The 20,475-nt window shown below is 45.5% G+C and overlaps 1 protein-coding gene and 1 non-coding gene across 11 annotated transcripts in view; both read right to left on the bottom strand.

Moving 5' to 3' along the window:
• HHAT (hedgehog acyltransferase) overlaps positions 1–20,475 on the bottom strand; it is a 353,352-nt gene that overhangs the window by 162,996 nt on the left and 169,881 nt on the right. For all 10 annotated transcript variants that reach the window (XM_043485093.1, XM_043485098.1, XM_043485097.1 and 7 more), the window contains one exon: positions 10,311–10,346. In XM_043485093.1, the coding sequence (XP_043341028.1) occupies positions 10,311–10,346 (36 nt within the window). The remainder of the gene's footprint in view (positions 1–10,310; positions 10,347–20,475) is intronic.
• On the bottom strand, positions 5,817–5,889 carry TRNAE-UUC. Its single transcript has one exon. It is a non-coding gene; the product is annotated as a tRNA-Glu (tRNA).

Raw genomic sequence — 20,475 nt, 5'->3', positions numbered from 1 at the left:
ACCCCAGGGTTTCTGTCTGAGTTAACACAGGTGAGGAGCCACTCTCTAAGACGACGGGGAGAATAGGGATGGGACAAAGTGTGGGGCTGGGATAGGGGAAGAGTAGACAAGGAGTTCTATTTGGGGCAACTGCATGAAGGCAGTGGCAACCCACCCCAGTATTCTTGCCTAGAGAATCCCATGGACAGGGGAGGAGCCTGGTGACTTGCAGCCCACAGGGTGGCAAAGAGTCAGACACAGCTGAGCACGCATGCATACCCATGAAATGAATCATGAGTGGCTAGTAAGATGGATGTTGATCTTTCAAGCAAGCAGGCGGAAATACAACAGAACAGCCAGCATCTCTACAAAGGAAGCAGACAAATGTCATTATCATGCAGATCAGTGTTTTATCAAGAGAATGTCTACGATGATGGAGATGGTCTGTTACCTGCCTTGTCCAAGATGATAGCCAGTAGCTACGTGTGGCTATGGAGCACTTAAAATGTGGCCAGTGCAGCTAAGGAACTAGATTTGTAATTTTGTTGGATTTTAAACCATTTACACTTAAATAGCCACAAGTGGCTAGTAGCTACTGTGTTAAATAGTGCTGGTCTGGGCAACAGAAGCAGCTCTCCAATAATAAAAACACCAAAGCTGCTGCTCAGAGGCTGCTGATATTGGAAGGGACCTTAGAGTTCATTTGGTATATTATTTTCTCATTTTACAAATAAGAAAACTCAGGCCCCAAGGGGAGACGTGACTTGCACAGAATCACTGCAGCCAGAGAGCGGTAAAGCAGACGAGAGCCACGGCCTTGGGTATCTGACCCACTGCCCTTTCCACTCCACAGGCTGCTTCCGTTACGCAAAAATAGCTGCAATTTTGCTCAATTCTGGTGTGTGGAATTGATGCAGCTGGTGGGCCAAGCCAAGTAAAGATCACGGACTCCCCCTGCTGAGCGAGACATCCCAAACATCGCTGGCTAAGTAGCTACAGCAGATATTTTCATCGCAAATAACAGAACCCACTCCGGTCAGTTTTAACAGGAAAGGAACTGAGTAAGGAAGGATCCGCAGTGTGCACAACCTCTGAGAGGGGGTCTGGAAGCCAGGCTTGGAGGCTGGGCAGTCAGGTACTGCTGACAAATCCCACCACCACTGCTCTGATGGGGACCCTGATGTGCCTGCCACTGGGCTCAGGTGAGTGGCTCCTCCCGGACACCTGCTGGATGGCCCTGCCACCCGGCTCGCCAGAACGCATTCCACATGCCCCTCCCTGCACGTGTCATTCTCAGCAGAAGCTAAGCAGAAAAAGAAAAACAAGGATCTCGTATTAACAAACACATATGGAAGCTAGAAGAGTGATAGTGAAGAACCTAGTGGAGAACCAACCTGTGGACACAGCGGAGGAAGGTGAGGGTGGGACAAATTGAAAAAGTAGCACTGACCGTATACACACTACCTCATGTGAAATAGACAGATAGTGGGGAGTTGCTAAATAACACAGGGAGCCCAGCCTGGCGCTCTGTGATGACTTAGAGGGGTGGGACGGGGGGAGGCGAAGGGGACTCAGGAGGGAAGGAATATATATATTTATATAATTATGACTAATTCACCACGATGTATGACAGAAACCAACACAAAATTGTAAAGCGATTTTCCACCAATTAAAATATAAGTAAAATTAAAACAAGTAGAGGGGAGGAGGAATCTGAGACTTTTATTGCAAAGGAAAGCAAATTTCTGGCTTCTATCCGGTGCAGAAACCTGACAAGTCAGAACAATCCCCAGGAATCGGGAAAAGAGTTTAAAAAAAAAAAAAAAGACACCAGCACCACCCCTTGCCAAATGTTCTATTGAATAAACACCCCACCTTCACTGGTTTCGACCACGGACCTTACAGTCCATCCTGCTCAGCAACATCCTTGACCCAGAGCTTTTTGTGCACTTAAAATTATGTGTCGATATTGCAGATTTTCTCAATTAATTCACCAGGGGCTCTTTTCAACTTTTTTTAAAGGATACATTTATTCACTGGAAAATCTATATTGATAGAGGCTGTGTATGGTGGGAAGTGAATTATGCATTTCAACTCTTGGAGGATGAAGAGTTTCTTTTTTAATCTAGGTTTTCTAAATAACAAACTCGATATAGCACAGCCATGAGGATGAATAATTCTGGAAAGTTTTCCTCAGAAGTGCTAGCAGTAGGAAGGAAGCGAGAGTGGACCTGAGAAATCGTCTAAGAACTGAAAAGTATTGTAATGCGGGGCATAGTCATCAAGGCTCTTCTAACCCTAAAATTCTCCAAAGGAAAGGACCACAGATCCTTCCAGGTGTTCGAGTCTGGGGAAGGAGAAACGCTGTCTTTGACAGGAGTCGTGATGGGGGAAGCCAGGAAGCGGCTACGTTTTCGACAAAAACTGAGAATTATACCGACAGAGAATACGAGGGAAGAATATCCTGACTCACCATGCAGCAGCTTTCATGTGTAAACCAGATGGTGTCCTCCTTCAGGTCACCCCAGAGCGGGGATCAGGGCTCTAGACCGAGGTCTCCTGTCCTGAGGGTGGCTGACATCCAAGAGCAGCAGCCCCGAGATCAGGAGCCGGGGGCTAAGACCCAGGCCTTCAGAGACCACCCGGGGAGGGGGCTCAAGTGCCAAGACGGCCACGCGTGCCCACGGGAAAGCTGCAAACCCCATCCCAGGAGGGCTGCCCAGAGCCAGCCCGCACTCTCCAAAGGCCTACTGCCGAGTCCCACCACCATCCAACTGCCTCCAGGCTCACGGCCACATGTTTCACGGTGCCTTGTACAATACACCAAGCCAACAAAAGCAGAAAGAAATGAAAGGATCGTTTGGGGCTACTGTTAAACAGCACAGAGTGGCTTTCACAGAAGCTGGTTGTCAAAGAGACTTCTCTGGGTCACCAAGCTCCAGCTTGCAGAGCAGCAGCATGGTAACCGCTAATGTCACTTAATTCCTAGCTCAGCCTGTCACAGATCCATCCTGTTACTCCCCTACTTAAAACCCTCCCCTGGCACCAACTGCATCGAAAAGAGAACCCATTCTTCTTCACAGCCCGGCTGTCACCTCTTCCTCCAGACTCATCTTGGACTCCTGGCTCCTTGCTCCACACCCTCCGGCCCCACGAGCTTCCCGCTCCTTCCATTCCTCAGTGGGCTCCTTCTGGTCTCAGGGCCCTGGTGCCTGAAGCAGCCCAGCCTCAGATCTCCCCCACTGCCTCCTCCAGTTCACCCGCCGCTCACTGGGTGTCACCTACTGCCTCCAAGAGGCCCTTCCTGCCCACGCCATCGAACGGGGTTCCTCGCCTCGCCCTTCCATCGCATCATGGGCCATGCTGTGCTCATTTACTCTCTGGCTTCACCCACTGCAGCGCAGGCAAGGCAGGGCAGAGACCTTGTCTAGCCCATCACTGCTTTCCCCCCAGTTCCTGAAATAGTGCTTAGACCACTTAACTGGTTGCATAAATAAATGGATTAAATGAAAAGGAGATGGTTACCAAGTTCTGTTCCATTTTTGAAAACTAAAATGTATTCATTCAAACTTTGTTTTTTTTAATTCATGGTGCCAAACACTCAGCCCCTTCCCTATGCTCTGAGTCCTTGGGTTACAGACAAGGGATACTGGTTTCAGCTCTGTCACCAAGCAAATGAACTTTCCTAGTCCACAGCTTTACTCCTTTTTAAATGGGAACAGGCACTGCATTATTTTAAAACTGAGATAACTGATGTGTAACATGTTAAAAAAAAAAAAAAAAAGACAATAGGCCCCAAATGGAGACACATGCTGAGAAGGGAGAAAGCAGCATTTGAGATGGACAGGAAAGGAACAGACTAGAATATGGGGGCCAGGTGGGCACTTCACACACAGGGAACACACGAGCCAAGAAGAGAAGCCAGGAAGTGGGGAGAAAGACGGAAAATAGCATGAGGAGCCATTTGGCAGTGACACAAAAGATTAAAGGTGAGATGAGATGGGAAAGGGCTTCCCCGGTGGCTCAGATGGTAAAAGCATCCGCCTGCATTGCGGGAGACCTGGGTTCGATCCCTAGGCTTGGAAGATCCCCTGGAGGAGAGGCCATGGGAACAAAAGAACCTGAAGACCTATTGCTGTGGGCCCTGACAGGGTGGATTAGTCTGGTTCTGACCCAGGAAAAGAGAATCACTGACTACTCCTGAGTAGAGAGGCAGCGTCAGAGAAGTCGTCAAGAACTCAGAAGGGGTTAGTGAGTGACCCCAAGGTAGGAGGGGGGGCCAGGACTCAAACCTGTTACCCTGATTCCAGAGGGGAAGTGGGGGCGGGGCAAGGACAAACTAACCCCTACTAAGTCCTCACTGTTTCCAGGCATGGAGTTAGCTGTGTGGCGTATATTATAAACCCCACTACAATGCTGTGAGGTAAGAAGCCCAAACTACAGACAAAGGTGAATATCCCTTCTCCAGAAGCAGAAAGGAAAATGTGACATGAGAGATGGTGAGAGCTCAGACTCAACCGGGCTCTTGAGAGTCCCTAGGACTGCAGGGAGATCCACCCAGTCCATCCTAAAGGAGAGCAGTCCTGCGTGTTCACTGGAAGGACTGATGCTGAAGCTGAAGCTCCAATACTTTGGCCACCTGATGCGAAGAACTGACTCACTGGGAAAGACCCTGATGCTGGGAAAGACTGAAGGCGGGAGGAGAAGGGGACGACAGAGGATGAGATGGTTGGATGGCATCACCAACTAGATGGACATGGGTTTGAGCAAGCTCTGGGAGTTGGTGATGGACAGGGAAGCCTAGTGTGCTGCAGTTCATGGGGTCGCAAAGAGTTGGACACGACTGAGCAACTGAACTGAACTGATTAGTCATTTGACTACTAGGCTTCTTAAAGATGCAGGGCGGGCATGACATGATCCAAAACACAATTTCAAATAACGGTGAGCAGACTTCTTTATCAACCCCATGACTGCTACTGTTAAACTACAGCAAACGTGGCGGTGGACTTCAGGGTGCTCAAGATAAAGGAGGTTACAGACCACCCTATGATTCAGGAAGCTCAAAACACCAATGCTTTCAGCCCAAACAACATTTCTGTTCCGCTGTGGGGCTGGTTTCGTGACTGGGTCAGGTACAGGTTGTCACCAAGAGAAAACCAAAACCAGTTTTGCTCATTTCAGAATTCGGTGAACCATTCACTGACACGTCATTGAAGTGTGCTGCCCTCTGACAATTCAAAAGATAGTCCCAACCATGGTGGGGTCCCAGGATCAATCTCCAGGAGAACAAAGGACACTACAGAAGTGAGCAGCTGGCCCATTCTACCTTCTCTCTCACCAGAACAAAAATCCCATTTCAAAAGCGCACAGCAAAGCTGTTTCATAGAAACATTAGCACTTGTACAAGATTGAATCTGCACTACATTGAAAGATCTCTACTCAGAATCTGTTTGCTTATGTAAAGGAATTTATCTTCCAATGACTGGATCAGCTCCAGAGAGCTTCTCAAGTAGCTTCAGGGCCATGCCTGAGGCCCACTGCCTTTTTCTATTTGCCTAAAATGTACCCATGGCATCTCCACCACACTTGGCATTTCTGCTGGTCCTGACAGGATATCAGAACAGTCTCCTAAGCACAAGAAATTAACACAACATTGTAAAGAACTATACTCCAATAAAAATACTTAGTGAAAAAAAAAAATTCTAAGGACAAAAAGTGGTCCTGAGGTGCTCACACATGCACTTTAGAACAAAAATGGAAAATGATAGTAAAGAAAACATATTTTGCATTTTTTGTTTGTTTGTTTTGCCAGTATCTCACAGCTTGTGGGATCTTAGTTCCCCAACCAGGGATTGAACCTGGGCCCACAGCAGTGAAAGCACCAAATCTTAACCACTGGATCATCAGGGAAGTCCCAATATTTAAGTTAGACTCTTATTTGAAATATGTATTAAAATGGATTAAACAGCTAAATATAAATAATAAAAAAGCAAGAAGAAAACACGGGTGAACATTGTTCTGCTTTTTACATGCACAATCATAGCAGTAATTGTTTAAAAAACAAAACCCCTGACAAATTTCATCTTTCAGACAATATGTAAGAAGGATGTTTTGAGATTTTCCTTTAAAAGTCATGAGAGCATCTTGTATCACTTAAAATGGTTTCCTGATCTGAGGAACTTAGAAGGGGGCAGGTGGGTAGATACAAAGCAGTTACAGTATAACTTTCGTAAAAGGGGTGGGGCTGGCTACAATTATGGGTAAAATGAAACAGCAAGAATCAAACCAAACATCACTAATCAGTTCTACTTTCTTGCCAAAATTTAACTAAGCTAAACTTAAACAAGTTATCCTGTTACCTATTTAAAATCAAACAGCAGCTTTCTCCTGTGTTTCTCTTCCTAGATTGGCCACTTTTTTCCTTTTTCTTTGGTAGCATCACATTAAGAACTCTAGCTAATGCTCTTCTGAGAATATTCTTCAGTGATTTGTGACTACTGTTTCCAGGAAGTCTTCTCTTTGGTTTCTATAAGATGCAGAAGGATTGAGTGCACAGAATTTTCCCACAGTCATCATAAAACGCCAACACCAGAAATGCTCACATTTCATTAACTGTGACAGCTCCTTCCTGCCCCACAACCCAGTGAAACACACCAACAACTTAAAAGGAGACATGTCCCTCCCTGCAGTTGCCTAGGTTGAGATCACAGATAGGGCTCTTGGCTTTGTGGAAATTGATGTCATTCCAGAGACGCTGACATTGCTTCCATCAATGTAAAAGATGAAGCTGATTAATTTCAGGCATGCTGCAGTTTCTTTCCTGCCAAACACTAAGCATTCAATAGAGCCTGACAACCCAGAGTACATGTTAAGAGTTAGTTGGAGTCAATAATTGCAGTTGATTGAAAAAAAAAAAAAAAAAAAGTCTATGCCAATTTCTCCAACATGTCCTCTTTTTACAAATGGAAATATATTTTCTTCTCTTGGTCATCACAGACTGAGAAGGATCCCTTGAGTATTAACCACCCCACCCCGCTTCATTCTTCTAATCCTCTAAGGATCTCTCTATTGATACACCAATCTCTCCATTGATATGCCAAGGCCCCTTGAGGTCACTAAGTCACTGTTCAGGGCTTCCCTTCCTCATTGCCCTGGCAATTATGTGCTGCTTCTCTCCACCCAACTGAAACCACTTTCTCACTTTCTTAAGTCTAAATGGCACTTAAGACCTTCTGCTGGCTAAATGTTCCTCCAATTAAAAAGGAAAGACAAAATCCCCCTGCAAACCACACTCTCCACCAGCTGCCTGGTCTTTCTGTCCTCCCCATCACAGCTTAACCTTTAAAAAGAATTGTGGCTGCCATTCCCTCACCTCCTGCTTCCATCTCTTTCATCTCTTCCACGCTGATGTGCTGATGAAATAGCTTTCACTAAAGGGCCCAAGGCTAAGTCCCCACCAGGCCTGCGTTCTGCACCCCACCCCCACCACCTGCAACATGGGAGTAGAAAGGATCCACTTTCTAAAGACAGCTGCAAATAAAGGGGTAACACCCCCCACACACACATAGCATCCTGGAATTCCTAGGAGATGGAGAACTGACTACTCCCCTCAACCAGCTCCCCCACCCCCACCCTGCCCGATCCCATCCCCAAGCTGGGGGGAGGGCAGAGGAAGTGCAGGGAAACAGCAAACGAGCCAAGACGGCGGTGGTCAGGCTGTCTCACCCCACGGCCTCTCGCTCCATGTTTTGTAAATACAGGGCCATGTGACGACTGAGATCACTTAGAGCACCGCGCATGTGCCTCACACTGTACCCGCTCAGCCACGGGCCCCTTTTGCTCTGTAAACGTGTATAAGCTCCACCTGAGAAGGCCCTTTTGCTGCCGTACCCACCATTAGAGGACAAACATGTTTGCAGTTCTTACGATTCTCTTCCAGCTTCCTGGCTGAAGCCTAGCCACCCTGGGTTCAGCCAACAGTGAGACACAGCAAGACAGGAAGAGATTGAGAGTCCTTAGGCTCTTGGCTTAGTGGGGAGGGCTGACGTGTGCTGGGAGGTGGCTGAGGCGATGAAGAGACTTCATCCAGAGGCTGGGCATGCCTGCCAGAAGGAGAGACTGACTTACTCCCCAAACGGATAACCACTGGCGTGTTGGTTTGTTCTGCCCCGACCAGAGTAAAGGAAAGGAAAACTTCAGGAAGACGGCAGGGTGCAAAGAAGCCCCAGTTCTGCTTGGTTCACAGAACGGATTAAGGTGACTCATTGAGCATCTTACTATAGCACTCACACAAAAGGGTCTTCTGCCAAAGTCAGGGGATCCCAACACCAATTACATTAGAGTCACTTAACCACTCCCTCTGCCTCCTCCCCTACCACAGAAGACAAGGTTGGCACCTAGAAAAAGGACAGAGAGAAGGGGTCCCAGAAGCGGACCACCCCTCCTCCTCACTTCAGGTTGCTCAAACCACAAGCCTGGCAAGCAATGAGCTGAGGAAAAGCTTTAAATCAAACGTCTCTCTTCCTCACCGTGGTATTCCCAGAAATAACCAAGTGGCAGATGGTAGGCTTAATAATTATTTGTTAAATAAACCGATTCTCCTTAATCCTCACCCCTCCATGTCCTTTATGCCTCATTTCATGCATTTACTCCTTCAGTCACCCCTACACAAATTTCTGTTGAAGGCTTGGTTCTCTATATAACTGAATTATGAAAACGGGATTAAGGTGTGTTCCCAGCCCTCAAGAAAGTCACCGAGTGCAAACTTGGAGACACCACAGCACTCATGTGAACGGTAGTATGGGAGTAACACAAAGTACCAAAGACACTGACTCAAAAAATCCAAACTACCCCCTGAAGTTCATTCAGACAGCTTTTCTGATGGGTTTAGATACAGAATTCTCATGCCTGCCTTTCCTGTGACCACTGACCCTTTATCCCTTCTGCTAAAATACATTTACCCTTGATGTATCATGGGTAAGAGTTTACACACAACCTTCCCTGTGTGAGATCCTGGAGAAAGCCAGGATAATATGTAATCCTCAGGCCAAGGGAATTTCACTGCACAGCCTTGGATAACGACCGAGGGAAAGGACAAGGTAGGCATGGCCTCTGTTGGGACACCACCATATGCAATCTAGCACAGAGGAAGTGCTGCTGTTTTAGGATCCAGGTGATGCCAAAGATGTTACTTCCCCTCAGACAGCATCTTACCCACAAGGAGATGGCCGTGCCTCGCAGACATCTACCCGCAGACATCGTGACATCTACCCAGAAATAATCACATGTGATTTACAAGACTTTATTAGTGGACTCTTAGAATTAATTAGCATTTAGAGTCACATAGTTACAGAAAGCAAAGCACTCTACATGATTTCTGGTTTCCTTGTAATCTTCAACTTATAGTCCTTCCGCAACCATTATTGCTTTCCACGTATATTTTTGATAGGTACTTTTAATGATCATTTCCCAGCATTATTAGAATAATAAATACATGCTCAGTATAATGAAAATCTAGCAAGTACAACAAAATTTATAGCAGGAAATATATGATGCATATTCTTAGCAACTCTGTTAATATTCTAGTATGTTTCCACTTAACCTCTGTTTAATAACTATTTGGAATTAATACACCCTGTAAGCCAACTCGGTTAACAAATCACCAATATACTAGGATATAAACTGCTATCTGTAATCTCCTTGAATTATGAACAAAGTTGGTGTCTTAATGACTGTAGAAGAACCAGTTGCTGTTTAGTCATATCCTACTCTTTGGCAACCCCATGGACTGTGGCCCGCCAGGCTCCTCTGTCCATGGAATTCTCCAAGCACAAATACTAAAGTGGGTTACCATTTTCCTCCTCCAGGAGATCTTCCTGACCCAGGGATAGAATCCACATCTCCTGCATTGGTGGGTGAATTCTTTACCACTGAGCCACCTGGGAAGCCCAAAACCACCAGTATATTCTGTTTAAAAAGCTTAAATTCAGTGCAGGGAGGACTGGTCAAGATGGTTGTTTAGTGTATGAATGCAGGATGGCTCGCTTCACTTGTCTATTTGTCTTTGTAGCAGCCCAATAGTTAGGTAACTACCATTTCAGATATAAACCCCTTTAAAAATAAATTCCTTTGATTGTTTAAAGAGGCTGGCTGTTCTTGTGTGACTCTGGGAGGCACACACACAGAAAAAAACAGTGCTGGCAGTGTTTTCGTAACAACTATACAGTTGCCATTATTCATCAAGATATTTAACAAGGATTTTATTTTCATCTCAGTATTCCATAATAGACAGGCTATGCCAATGATATCTAAAATAAAAATTATTGGCTTACCTAACCAAGAAATCATGTAGTCCAACGTCAAAATGCCTGTGGAAGGAAGACAGAAGGATATCAATAGGAGATAGTCACAGCTGTGGTGGAGTTAACCAAATAGCCATCATTTACATTTGCAGCATGCGGAACACACGGGTTACTCCATGATAGTGGTTCCCAGGGTATGTCCTCTGGGGTAGCCATGGCCGCAGGCCCTGGGAACTTGCTGGAAATGTAAATTCTCAACCCACCCCCACACACCAACTATGAAGTTCTGGGGATGAGGCCCAGCAATAAGATTTAATGACCCTGACAGGTGATTCTAATGCAGAGTCGCTCACTGCCCTACCATAGCAAAACTATCTCAGCAAGGCTAACCTCCTCCTCTTCGAGTCCAGAAGAGCAGATTTCACCACTTTAAAAAAAAAAAAAGGGGGGGGGAGTCCTTTCATAATACTAGCTATCTCAGGTGCTTATTTACTCAAAAATTAATGAAGTTATGGTTTAAAAACAGCAAACCACCCTGGCCAAAGGGAAGGACAGGAGTGAGGAATGGTCAACTCTAGGCCTCCACCTCCACCCAGCCCGAGTCCCTGGAGCTGCTTCATAGGAGATCACCACCCGGCCCCATCCGGGTCTGCTCTAGCAGGGAAGGGAGAACGCGTGTCCATCCCGGCCACTGTGCTTGGGTCTCACACAAGCAACCAGCAGGCCTGCAGCGGTGGTGGACCCCTTCAGTCACAGCCTTCCCCAACACCACCAGACGTAGTCCATCACTGCCTTGGTTTCCCTAATGAGCGTGCTTGCTCCCCCTAAACCTCCAACCACTAAGCTGGTGTCCTCTCTTACCTCTGGGTCCAGCTATGAGTAAAAAGACCGGTGGCCTGAGTCACAGGCTTCTGCCCACCAGGAAGTAAGCGCTACTCCTGACACCTGATGGTGGTGGTGATATCCCATCCACTAGACTGGGTAAAGCCCGAATCGGTTCTGTCCCTACAGAAAGAGCAGCGGACACAAAAACTCACCCTAGAGAGGGGTCCAACTTTGCAGGCCCTGACTGTCCCTGGCATCCGGGCCTACCCTAGTCCTGACCCTGGAACATCTCAGCTCACCCCCTGACATATAACAGGTGACTGTTGATACTAAATACAACTTCTTGTGGGATACCTTTAAATGACAACATGTTTTTCAGCATGTTTATAGATTAAAGACACGGGGTAGGTGGGAAGAGAGAAAGCCAAAATATGAGGTACTTCAGTTACTATGCGACTCACCTGAAATATTTCTATAATTCAGAGAAAATCAAAGTCAAGATACCTAAATTCCATTTACTCATAAGACTCTGAACAGAGCTCTAGAGGGAGATATACCTGCAGGGAGAGCTGATTTGTTTCAGCTGATTTTATACTGACCTGGATGAGATCAATTCCTATAATCATATTTAACACGGATTTAACAACAACAACAAACAAACAAAAAAAAACAAATGCTCCCTCCTCTCAACCAAAACCAAGGCTACGTTGCTCAGCCATGTAAGCAAAATCTTGACATGATGGACAGTGATTGTAAATTTGCCAGAACTGCAGTATGGGAAGCAGTAGTGTATGTGGATTAAAACAAAGATTTCGTCTTTTCAATTATACCAGCTACAGAAAGCAACAGACTGTGCTGCAGGAAAGAGAGGATGAAATAGACACAGAAGGAATCCCAGAGACCCCCAGAACAGAGGTGGGGGAGGGGAAGAAGCCCCCGAAGGAATAATGAAAAACCTAATAATAGTCATAGGAATTATCATTTAATCTAGAATGTGGCAACTACTGTGTTCACTACTCACAGACACACGTGGTTGTGAGGGAGGTAGGTACGGGCGTCTCTATTTCTGGGGAAGGAACTACAGTTCAGAGGCTACGTAACTGGTGCAAAGCTCACAGCTAGGAGAGGATGAAGCTGGGAGTCAAACTGAGCCCTAAAAGCCTCGCGTCACTTGCTCCTCCCACTAAAATGATGGGCTCTCATGATTCCTAATTGAAAATGGCCGATGATTTGAAGACTCTGCTCCCGTTCCACCTCCACCTGACTTCAGTTTCTCCCAACGTGGCTGCCCTACCCCGAGTAAGCCCACCTGCCTTGCTCCCTTCAGCTCTGCAGACGCCATCTACCTGCTTGGGTCTTAGAGTCAGCCAGGCTCTGGAAAGCTACGTCAATGCTCCGGCCTCCAGCTTCGCCAGTGGGGAAAACAGAGGTCCTTTACTCATAGGGATGGAGAAGGGAATGGAAACCCACTCCAATGTTCTTGCCTGGAGAATCCTATGGTCAGAGGAGTCTGGCAGGCTACAGTCCATGGGGTCACAAAGAATCGACACGACTGAGCAACTAACACTCATAGGGAGGTAATGAGAATTAAGTGATACGACAGATACAGGGCTGAGCACCGTGCCTGATGCATCAAGAGTACTCAATAAAGAGTATTCTCCTTCCCTCCGATTTTTAAGAGTTGTTTTAATAGAAGCCCCATTCCCAATAACTCGGCAGGAGAAGTCAAATTAAAAAGGGACATAAAAGGAAATGGCAACCCCCTCCAGTACTCTTGCCTGGAGAATCACATGGACAGAGGAGCCCGGCAGGCTACAGTCCATGGGGTTGCAAAGAGTTGGACATGACTGAAGTGACTTAGCATGCAGGCATAAGAAGCACTCTGTGCATTCCCTCTTTTAATCTTTACAACCACACTGCAAAAGAGGTCCCTACTTTATAAAACTGCCTGTCCTTATCCCCAGCCACCTAGCTGGCAAACTGCTGAGTCGAGACCTAGCTTAAAGCACCAGATGCCAAAGTGTGTGTTTTTCCCTTTGTGTATCCAGCCACTGACTCATTTAACAAATATTTACCTTCTGCCTACAGCGTGCCAGGTGGTGGAAATTTAGTAATGCACAGCACGTAACCTCTCTTCAAGGAGAGCGGAGCCTCGTGAAGAGGTGGCAAAGTCAACAATGATTCAATACGCTGTGATCGACATCAAACACTGACTCCCTCGGCGGATGGCAAACTCCGTAAGGGCAAGAGCCCGAGGCAGCCTCGAAGCAGATTCTCAACAAATAGCTGTTGGTGAATCGGAGACAAGCTGGCACCTGGGACCCTTTACTGCAGAGCTTGCACCTGGACAAACGTCTCCTCGAGCAACAGAATACAAAGACGCTATAACGGATTAAAAATAAACGCGTGCATGGCCAGTTGGGACAGATTATGGATTAAAAATAAACGCGTGCATGGCCAGTTGGGACAGATTATGAAAAAGATACAAAAAGGCCAAAACCCAACTGCCCCTTCTGAGGTGCCTGGAGCAAAAGGAGGGTCTTGTGCATGACCCCCTGCACAGAGCATCACAGGGGGCTGCAGACCACCCAAGCCACTCCTCCAGCCCAAACCAGGGATCCACCCCAACCCTCACTCCATCGAAGGGACCAGCTGGCCCCTCCTGGGAGCAAGCAAGCGAACCTGTTACTTGTTTTCCTTCCACCATGTTGCAGCAGGAGTCGCAACAACACCCTGCCTGAATTTCTCATCTGGCCTCTCTTTAATTTCTATTCATTAAAGTCTAAGAATCCAGGTGGGTAACAAAGCAACCTGTGACTGACGTGCTGTAATAAGGCACCAAAGCCTCTGTCTGCCCTGGCCCTTAGCACAGGACACTGCAGGTAGCAGATGCTCAAAAGTAATTACTTAACACACCGAGTATAACCTGTAAATACGTAAAATAAATACCCATGGATAGAGATGGGGCATCTCTCCTGAAATAAGATACCTACCAAACTATAGCACAATTATTCTGATCTCCTTTGGAGAAAGTAATCTCTCACAGCTACCAGCTCACAATAAACCTAGGTTTCTTTATGGGGGGACATAAGATGCAGTGATCCTGTGCATATTATTCTTGGTTCTTTCTGGAAACTAAAAACAAGAAATCTTCTGGGGTGTGTGTGATGTGGACATTCTTGTTGTCTGAACATCAATCGACAGCAGGAGCAGCTTGAGAGAGGAAAGGGAACTGTGGAGCAAGCTACAATATCATAGCGAGGCCGGGAGCGCCTCATTACAAGGTGGGGTCAAGCAAGGATTCAAAGGGTGTGTAGAGGAGACTGAACCATCAGATAGAACACCGGAATGAAAGAACTTAAAGCTGCCACCTAGCCTCAGGCTTCTGACTCCTTGTTTCAGTCACGTTCAGGAAGCATCTCTAAGTCTTCAGTCACATCCACAGCCGCAGCTCCAGTCTGATAACCATCAGAGAATTAGACTAAGCCTGGGCTAACGCCTCCAGGACGTAGTGATCAAGGCCATCCCCAAGAAAAAGAAATGCAAAAAAGGCAGAACTGTTGCCTGAGGAGGCCTTAAAAATATAGCTGTGAAAAGAAGAGAAGCAAAAGGCAAAGGAGAAAAGGAACGATGTACCCATTTGAAAGCAGACTTTCAAAGAATAGCAAGGAGAGATAAGAAAGCCTTCCTCAGTGATCAATGCAAAGAAATAGAGGAAAACAGCAGAATGGGAAAGACTAGTGATCTCCTCAAGAAAATTAGAGATTCCAAAGGAACATTTCATGCCAAGATAGGCACAATAAAGGACAGAAATGGTATGGAACTAACAGAAGCAGAAGATATTAAGAAGAGGTGGCAAGAATACACAGAAGAACTATACAAAAAAATACCTTCATGACCCAGATAAGCATGATGGTGTGATCAGTCACCTAGAGTCAGACATCCTGGAATTCAAAGTGAAGTGGTCCTTATGAAGCCTCAATGAACAAAGCTAGCGGAGGTGATAGAATTCCAGTTGAGCTATTTCAAATCCTAAAAGATGATGCTGTGAAAGTGCTGCACTCAATACGCCAGCAAATCTGGAAAACTCAGCAGTAGCCACAAGACTGGAAAAGGTCAGTTTTCATTCCAAGCCCAAAGAAAGGCAATGCCAAAGAATGCTCAAACTACCGCACAATTGCACTCATCTCACACACTAGCAGAGTAATGCTCAAAATTCTCCAAGCCATTCTTCAATAATACATGAACCATGAACTTCCAGATGTTCAAGCTGGATTTAGAGAAGACAGAGAACCAGAGATCAAACTGCCAACACCCACTGGATCATCAAAAAAACAAGAGAGTTCCAGAAAAACATCTATTTCTGCTTTACTAACTATGCCAAAGCATTTGACTGTGTGGATCACAATAAACTGTGGAAAATTCTTAAAGACATGGGAATACCAGACCATCTGACCTGACTCTTGAGAAATCTGTATGCAGGTCAGGAAGCAACAGTTAGAACTGGACATGGAACAACAGACTGGTTCCAAATCAGGAAAGAGTATGTCAAGGCTGTATATTGTCACCCTGCTTATTTAAATTATATGCAGAGTACATCATGAGAAATGCTGGGCTGGAAGCAGCACAAGCTGGAATCAAGATTGCCGGGAGAAATATCAATAACCTCAGATATGCAGATGACACCACCCTTATGGCAGAAAGTGAAGAAGAACTAAAGAGCCTCTTGATGAAAGTGAAAGAGGAGAGTGAAAAAGTTGCCTTAAAACTCAACATCCAGTAAACTAAGATCATGGCATCTGGTCCCATCACCTCATGGGAAATAGATACGGAAACAATGAGAGACTTTATTTTCTTGGGCTCCAAAATCACTGCAGATGGTGATTGCAGTCATGAAATAAAAAGACACTTGCTCCTTGGAAGGAAAGTTATGACCAACCTAGACAGCATATTAAAAAGCAGAGACATTACTTTGCTGACAAAGGTCCATCTAGTCAAAATTATGTTGTTTCAGTAGTCACGTACAGATGTGAGAGTTGGACCATTAAGAAGGATGAGCACCAAAGAATTGATGCTTTTGAACTGTGGGGTTGGAGAAGACTCCTGAGAGTCCCTAGGACTGCAAGGAGATCCAACCAGTCAATCCTAAAGGAGATCAGTCCTGAAAATTCACTGGGAGGACTGATGCTGAAGCTGAAGCCCCACTACTCTGGCCACCTGCTGTGAAGAGCTGACTCACTGGAAAAGACCCTGATGCTGGGAAAGACTGAAGGCTAAAGGAGAAGGGGGGCAGCAGAGGATGAGATGGTGAGAGAACATCACTGACTCAATGGACATGAATGTGAGCAAACTCCGGGAGACAGTGAAGGACAGAGGAGCCTGGCATGGTGTAATCAGACACGACTTAGCAACTGAACAGCAGCAAAAACCACCTGCCAGAATGGCGGTGCCCTTGCGCTTACTCACAGAGCACCCGCTCTGAGAAAGGAGGCATAGGCCTTCACAGCATGTCCATGGCAGAACTCAGGCCAGAGCCCACAGTTAGATCCAGAATCGATTCTACTCCAACAGGCTGTCTGCCTTTTGGGGGCCTGGTCCTTCCTCCCAGGCTGATCCTGGCTGTTTAGGAGCTAGGAATAAAAAATTTTTTTAAAAAAGGCAGTGAACTGTGGCCCAAAGCTACAAACGTCATATAGTCAGGGAGGTATGTTTTAGAATCAGTGTGGTTATGGCCAGTTAGCATGACACAGCGGGGGCCAGTATTTGATGAGGCACCATATTTAGATCTCAATCCTTCCCTTGTCTTCTCCAGTGTACAACCCTTATGGTTTTTCATCGCCAGACTTGTTTATCCCCTAAGTGGACTGCCAAAGTATAGCTGACACATTTCTATCTGGGAAGTCTGAAGACTGATGCAGAGAGTTGGAGGTAAACATTAAATCAAATCACCAGGAGACTAAAGTTTATTCCTATCCTCAAGAAGTCCTGGTTAGTTCTGGCTGGGCTATCTAATTTTATGTCAAAGAGTGGGGAAAAGCCTTGAAGTTTATCTGCTCTAACCTCCTCACTTGACAGATTAGGAAAGAGAGGATAAGGAAGATGAAATAATTTGAACCACAGCTATGCAACTAGCAGCAGAGCTGAGTCTAACAGTCCAGGTCCCCTAGAGACCCAGTTCTTTATTCAACTGTCACAATACTGCCTTCCTCTCAGCCTCAGTCAACGTCTGTATTTTCTGAGAATGCCCAGGACACAATCCTCAGTACGGGCTTCTTGCTGACATCATTTAATAACTGGCATCAGGTCATGCCATCTCCATCGCCATCTGGAAAAGCCACGTATATAGTCTGCAGCATGCCATTCCCTGACTTTCTCAAGCTTTTCCATAGTCTGGTTCCCGTCTGGATCTAACCTGCCTATCAGTTTGAGATTCAGAGCCTGCACAGTCAAGAATAAAAAGTGTCACAGGGAAAACAGGAGAAAGTAAAAGTGAACTTAGGCCAGTCAGACCCCAGTTGGCAGCCAAAACATATTTGCTGAAATACAGTTTGACGGAAAGGTAGAACATGAGAACGGTAGTCTTGGGAGGACATATTATCCAAAACAAACACAGTGAAAGCTGCTGCTGGGTTTCACACGACAGCTCCTCACTGCATCAGACACGTGTGTTCACCATCAGATTATCAGGGAGCAAATCCTGGGGAAATACCCCCAAAGCCTGGAGATCTGCACATCTCATACTGGTGGAGAAAGACAAAGAGAGAAGGCACAGTGCCAGGTCTAGATGGCTCAGGAGTGAAGACTTTTCCTAAACTAGAGTGGAAACCACAGCCCATTAGGTGTGGAGCTAGAAACTCAAGGTCTGAACTCTAGTTCTCCCACTTGGTCGTATTTGATCTTGGGCAAAAAAACAAATCATCCTTGCGTGTCTCAGTTCCCTTCCCTGTGGCATGGAGATCCAAAAAGGAACAAACCTAGTGGTTACAAGTGCTTCACAGACATTCCACAAATGTTCAAGATTATTTTCTCTCCTCCTTCAACTTTATTAGGTTCCTAAAAACTCTTCCCCAAACTGCATTAATGCTATAGTCATTCATTTATCCCACAAATACTTATGGAGCCCCTTCCAAATGTCATGAACTGCAACAGATGCTTAGGATACAGCAGTGAGCAAGAAAGCTAAGTTCCTACCCCAGTGTACATACTAGAAGCAGGTCCTTTAGCCAATGTGTGGCTTGAAAATATTTTCTCACAGTCTGTAGCTTGTCTTTTTATTTTCTTAAAATTGTCTTTTGAAGCACAAAAGTTTTGAATTCTTCAAAGTCCAGCTTATCCATCTTTTATGGATCATGCTTTCAGTGTTAGTCTCTAAGATATCTGAAAGTTAACTCTTGTGCACAGTGTGAGGTAGGGATCTAAGCTCATCTTGCTTTTCACGTCTTCACGTAAGAAGACCTACGAGACATATTTGCCAACATGAAGGTCCTCGGCAGCTTGGACCACTGCAGTCTCACTGACTGAGATGGAAGCCAAGCCAGAGTGACGAACAAATGGGAAGGAGAGGAAGCAGGGACAGTGGGTACGAATAACTCCCATGTTGTGTACACAGTGTGGTTCTGAAGGAGAGGAGGGAGCAGAGTAGTTTTAGAAGGATGAGACAAAAGAGGTGGTTTTGTTTGTTTATCCGGGGGTAAATTTTCCACTGTGACAGGTGACGTGTGCAGAAGGCTGCAGAGTTAGTAGAGGGAGGCCTTTTACCAGAGTATGAGACAGTCATCTGCTGAGAAAAGGATGGGTAAGAGTTTTGTGGTAGACCTTTGCTGCTTCTGTTTGCTTGCCTGTTTATTTTGAGGGGAGGTCTGACCTCCTTCTGGGGACTTACCTCTTACCCACCACATCCAGTTCTAGTGAGATAGTCAGTCCCTGTCCCGCTTTCCTGAGAAGGATAAGAAGGACATCCAGGCTAAGCCAGTGGGATTCCTATTTTCAGGATTATATTTCAAATGTAGGTAGCAAGAAAGAAAGAAAAAAGAACTGAGGCTGATTCACCCCAGATGGTGCTCTCTGATATGCCCATAACACTTTTTTGATGTGGCTATAACAAATTCTGTCAAAAAAGCAATTATTTGCTTCTTTGTTCTATTCTATTCTTTGCACACAAGTCCTTGTCTATTAAAATAGTCATAATGTCTCAATAGAGCTTTACATTTACAAAGCACTGTCAGACAATTCTTAACAAACTGCAAGGAAAGTAGAGCTTGTACATTATGCCCATTTTCTAGCTAAGGAAGCCAACACAGGGTGTCTAACAGGACCTTTGCCACAGGCCCGATAAATACGTGAATAAATAAACAAACACAAAAATGAAGGTTAAAAGACTTGCTTACAATTACTTAATTAGGAAGGGACCCAATTTCAATTTGAACTCAGATCTCCTCATCAAAAACTCAGGGCTTTTTAAGTGACATATATTGTAAATCATATGAGATACGCCTATCAAAAGATTATGTTTGTCTTTTCTAGACTAGGACAATTTTTTTTTATTCTTAAGAAAAATACAATATAGGCTTTGGGAACCTGAAACACAGTAATGTGTGAGTGCTTTAATAGTGGATATTAGTTCTGAGGTAGGACTACGGAAGAGGGAGTCCCCTCACATTAATAAGGTAAAAGCACCTACTGATGGGATGCACAGGGTCTTCTAAAAAAAAAAAAAGAAGAAGAAAAGAAAAGAACCCAAAACAAACACAGTGTCCAGCAGCTCAGGAAAGAAGTATTTACATTATGACAGCAGGTGAGGCATGCAGGAAGGGCTTCCCAGAGGAGGCAATATTCTAGCTGGGTTTTGTAGGATAAATAGAAGTTGGCTAGTTGGGGTGGGAAGTGCTCTCTATGGAGCATGTCAATTCCAAAGTACCTAGACTCCTCTCCCTGGAAGCCAATTGCTAGAACCCTCACAGAATATCACTATGGGTTGAAATATAAAATATTGCTGAGTAAGAAGAGAGCTGGCTCCAGAGCCATTGCAGATGAATATAAATGTACTCTTCTTTCTGCAAGGCAGTACGTGCAGTGATGATGCCCAGAACGCAGCCAGAAGCAACAAGATAAAGGAGAAAAATCATATCCCTGATGGAATATCCCTGCTGATACAGCTCCACTGATCTTTCTGCCCAGGTTGCCCCTGACAACACAACTACTGAATTATCTCCAAATACAGAATGAGAACCTCTGACCTTTGCCTTTTATTCCCCCATTAGGAAAGATTATACAGAGACATGGGCTTCTATTTGTAAAGTAAACTGGACCCAAGATACTCAGTGTTTTAGGAACCTTGATAAAGTAGGTCAGGCCTCAAAAGGTTGGGATT

Source organism: Cervus canadensis, chromosome 13 (genome assembly GCF_019320065.1).
Source record: "Cervus canadensis isolate Bull #8, Minnesota chromosome 13, ASM1932006v1, whole genome shotgun sequence".
Lineage (NCBI taxonomy): Eukaryota > Metazoa > Chordata > Mammalia > Artiodactyla > Cervidae > Cervus > Cervus canadensis.
This window is presented reverse-complemented; position numbering and strand designations above follow the sequence as displayed.